General features: G+C 42.3%; 1 protein-coding gene across 1 annotated transcript in view; it reads left to right on the top strand.

Moving 5' to 3' along the window:
• Positions 1-4,801, top strand: part of SARC_10601 (26S protease regulatory subunit 6A) — a 9,195-nt gene that overhangs the window by 2,274 nt on the left and 2,120 nt on the right. Inside the window, exons 3-8 of the mRNA XM_014295352.1 lie at positions 726-851; positions 1,399-1,506; positions 2,201-2,310; positions 3,275-3,438; positions 3,910-4,079; positions 4,301-4,582. Coding sequence (XP_014150827.1) covers positions 726-851; positions 1,399-1,506; positions 2,201-2,310; positions 3,275-3,438; positions 3,910-4,079; positions 4,301-4,582 — 960 coding nt within the window. The remainder of the gene's footprint in view (positions 1-725; positions 852-1,398; positions 1,507-2,200; positions 2,311-3,274; positions 3,439-3,909; positions 4,080-4,300; positions 4,583-4,801) is intronic.

Genomic DNA, 4,801 nt, shown 5'->3' on the forward strand with positions numbered 1-4,801 from the left:
TATATATATATATATATATTATATGTATATATTTATATATATATATGTACATGTGGTGGGCGTCAGGTACTGTTTATAGCGGATTCCTTATGTATCGGCCATATCCTTTACCACGGTTGCTGTAAAACAATCTACAATCACACCTGAGCTTTTTCTGCGCCTTGGCGCGTGAAACTGAATGCTCATGTTGAGTGTGTGGGAAAAAACGAGATTTCTCTGGTGTGAGTCCCGGGAGTGTCTCTCTACCATGATGTTTCAGCTATATATATATATATATATATGAATATGTGTATGTATGTATGTATGTATGCATGTATGTATGTATGTATATGGATATATGTACATATATGTATATGTATATGTATATGTATATGTATACATATATATATATATGTATATATATACTATATATTATATATATATGTGTGTATGTATATGTATATATATATATGTATATGTATACGTATACGTATATATATACGTGTCTGTATATATATATATATATATATATATATGTGTACTAAAATAGACCAAGTACGATCTCATACATTTCGTGTAGTACGTTATCAATCTATCTCAGTATATATATATATATGTGTGTGTGTGTGTGTATATGTATATATGTATGTATATGTATATATGCCTGGGATCACCCCTGGGGTTTATACTGATGTCCGCCACAAGTCTTTTCACCGTGGTTTGGTTTGGTGTACGTTGCTGTGCAGATGCTCCGCAGTGAGATGGTGCGAATGCAACACGAAATGAGCGATGCACAGGAGAAGATCAAAGAGAACGCCGAGAAGATCAAAGTCAACAAAACATTGCCTTATTTGGTAGCGAATGTGGTTGAGGTAGGTACGCTTTTGAACAGGATATTGCCTTATTTGGTAACGAATGTAGTGGAGTAGGTAAGATCTTGGCCAGCCTTGCTGTATGTTACTGGGCATTGCGATGTTGGGCTCTGCCCATAGCATCACAGTCAACTGTTCTAAGTTTTAGTTGCTCTCTCATCAATATTTGGCGATGTTTTATTCCCTCACAGACTTACAATTGCTCTCTCATCATTATTTGGCGATGTCTTATTCCCTCACGTACTCCTGATTGCTCTCTCATCATTATATGGCGATGTCATATTCCCTCACATATTCCAATTGCTTTCTCATCATTATTTAGCGATGTCTTGTTCCCTCACATACTCCTAATTGTTGTCTCATCATTATTTGGCGATGCCTTATTCCCTCGCATATTCTTAATTGTTCTCTCATCGCTGTTTGGCGATGTCTTATTCCCTCACATACTCCTAATTGTTGTCTCATCATTATTTGGCGATGTCCTATTCCCTCACATATTCTTAATTGTTCTCTCATCGTTATTTGGCGATGTCTTATTCCCTCACAGATCCTTGATGTAGACCCGAGCGAACAAGCCGACGAAGAGGGCGCCAACACCGACCTAGACTCACAGCGTGTGGGCAAATGCGCAGTGATCAAGACATCTACACGACAGGTACACGTGTGTGCACAAGCCTCTGAATGGGACTAACGGGTTACTGTTGTGAATGGGTGGGTGTGTCTGCGTATGCACACGTTCACAAGTCTATGTAGGCGAGCGTATAGAGCTTGTTGCTTAACGTTGTGTGGGTGTTTTTATCACTGTGTGCACATGTTTATACACCTGGTTCGATTTGCATCGCTTATGTTGGGCGTGAGTGTGTATATCTGTGTATGTACTTGTCCACAGCTTGATGACAACATATATGCCTCGTTGTGTGCGTGTATATGTATGTGTGTGTGTGCGTATCTGTGATGTGAGTGTTTGCTGTATGTACCCATGTGGTGTGCATATATGTGTCTTGTATGTCTCCTTGTCATCATACCTGCTTGTGCACAAGTACCTCCAGAGTATGTGCTTGAGCGCTGAGTATTTGTGGTATGGCTTGTGTGTGTTTGTGTGCGTCTCGACCTATTGCCGAAGCTTCCAGTAGTTAGACTACCTTTTGCATGTACCATTGTATGTATTATTTTTATTTTATATCCCATTTTACGTATCTTTGCAAGTATTATTTTATGTATTTCTGCATATACCCTTCCGATGTCCCATTTTACGTATCTTTGCATGTATTATTTTACGTAGTTCTGCATATACCCTTCCATGTCCCATTGTTTCATCCAGTAACCATTAGCTTGACTCTGACACACAGACTATTTTCCTGCCTGTGATTGGTCTGGTTGATGTGGAGAAGCTTCTTCCCGGGGACTTGGTGGGCGTCAATAAAGACTCTTATCTCATTCTCGACACATTGCCCGCAGAGTAAGTGCATTGTCTTTACAGGAAGAAGGTGCCTACCTAATAATCACATATGCTAACCTGATAGTCACATGTGCTTACCTATTATATGTCTATGTTCGTGCATGGGGTATCTGTATGCAATTCTAGCAGTGGTTTATAGTTTACAGGAGGTCGTATAGGCGTACGTGGGAGTGTGTGTATGAATAGAGGTATAGCATATGCACGCATGCGTAGAGTGATGTAGGTATCCTTATAACACCTACCATGCTGTGTTAACACTTTTCGCACACCCTCTCGTCCTTGGCCCTAAAAACCCTAAAACCCTCTCTCGTCTGTAGCCCTAAAACTAAAAACCCTAGAAACCTAAAACCCCCTCTTCGTGCGCTCGTATCGTCTGATCTGCAGCTCTACATCTACATACGTCCCTTGCTCACTTGTAGCGTATGCAATCCTTAGTATGGCTTCGGGTGAGTTAAGGCGTTCCCCCTTCCCCGCGCGCACACTTCAGATACACCCACACTTCTGAGCAGGCGCTAAGGCAGTGCTACCGTGGCAGTATCAGTCTAAACCCTAACCCCTAAACATATGCCCTAAATAGTGTATTTATTTTGTACGCATGAGTACGAGGATTTGTGTGTGTCGTGTGTGCGTATTCGCTCCCTAGCGGAAGCATAGTCTCACAAGACTTTTCTGTTACTGTATGGGCACACTCGTGTACAAAAATAGAAGCTGCGGTCATGTATCCATTATCTATGAAACACGATGCAACTGTAGCAAATATAATTGTGTGCGTGTGTGTGCGTGTGTATGTGTGTACGTATATATATACATATATATATTAATTTTTATATTAATGTTAATGTTAATAATATATATATAGTTATATATATTTATATATATATATGTTAATGTTAATGTTAGGATTAATATTAATATTAGTATTAATATCAATACATACTTATGTATTTGTGTGCTATTCCTGTAGGTACGACTCGCGAGTCAAAGCCATGGAAGTGGATGAGAGACCTACAGAGGACTACAACGACATCGGTGGACTGGACAAGCAGATTCAAGAGCTGGTGGAAGCCATTGTACTGCCCATGACACACGCTGACCGGTTCAAGAACATTGGTATCAAGCCGCCAAAGGGTATGAACATTTGGTCTGTGGGGAGAGTGTCTACCGTATATGACCCCGCAGCATCAGCTCAAGCGAGATTGCAGGCCTAAATCCTTCCTAGTTTTAGGGTTTTACCCTAAAACCTAAAGCCAAACTTTTTAGTGCCTACAGACGAGGGTGATCCAGTGCACTCTTTCGGGCGTTTAGGACGTGGGTGGGGCAGAGTTTACATCCTTGCCCCACAGTGTATGATTGTAGGAGTTGTTGGATAGTACTGACAGGGGAAGTAGGCGCCAGTGTGCTCTGTCTGTTTCCTGAGCTCTATCATGATGTTATTGATGTTGGTTGTTCATCTGACGCACCTCAAATGCGTGGTGGTGCGGTCTTCCGCACAGCACTGGTCTGTGTATCACTACCATATCAATAGTATTCACTCGTACACGTATATGAGGTTGCTATGGTAACGCTGTCGTCTATTTCCCGTCTATCCATCCACACTAGGCTGTCTGCTGTATGGGCCACCGGGAACGGGGAAGACTCTGATGGCGCGCGCCTGTGCCGCACAGACACAGTCCACCTACTTAAAGCTCGCAGGGCCCCAACTGGTGCAGATGTTCATCGGAGACGGTGCAAAGCTGGTGCGCGATGCGTTTGCCCTGGCCAAAGAGAAGGTGTGGGCGATGTAGGCCTCACGTTTCACGTGCTGTGTGTTGTTGTGTTGACTTGACTTGATTTGACTTGACTTGACTTGACTTGATTTGATTTGACTTGATTTGACTTGACTTGACTTGACTTGACTTGACTTGAATTGACTTGACTTGACTTGATTTGACTTGACTTGATTTGATTTGACTTGACTTGACTTGACTTGACCCACATCCACCCTCTCCAGTCGCCCGCTATTATCTTCATCGACGAGTTGGACGCCATCGGAACCAAACGCTTCGACAGTGAGAAGGCCGGAGACAGAGAAGTGCAACGTACTATGCTTGAGTTGCTTAATCAGTTGGATGGCTTTGACAGTGATGATCGCATTAAGGTTATTGCGGCCACTAATCGCATTGATATTCTTGATCCGGCGCTGCTGCGTAGTGGACGTTTGGACCGAAAGATTGAGTTTCCGCTGCCCACGGAGAAGGCGCGAAGTGACATTCTGCGCATCCACTCCAGAAAGGTGTGATAGAAGTACATGGGCTTGGATGTTTTGAGTGTGTTCTAAGGGTTTTTATCTGTTGTTATCATGTTGTATTGTATATGTTTTGTTATGCTATATTGTATATGCTCTTAACATGCTATAGCGGTACCCTATCCGGTCAAGGGCGGTATGAAATTTTAATCAGGATCGCGTTAGGATGTTGTGGACTTGTTGTGGTTTACCGTCAAAGACACACAT

Source organism: Sphaeroforma arctica, assembly GCF_001186125.1.
Source record: "Sphaeroforma arctica JP610 unplaced genomic scaffold supercont1.1317, whole genome shotgun sequence".
NCBI classification, from domain to species: Eukaryota; class Ichthyosporea; order Ichthyophonida; genus Sphaeroforma; species Sphaeroforma arctica.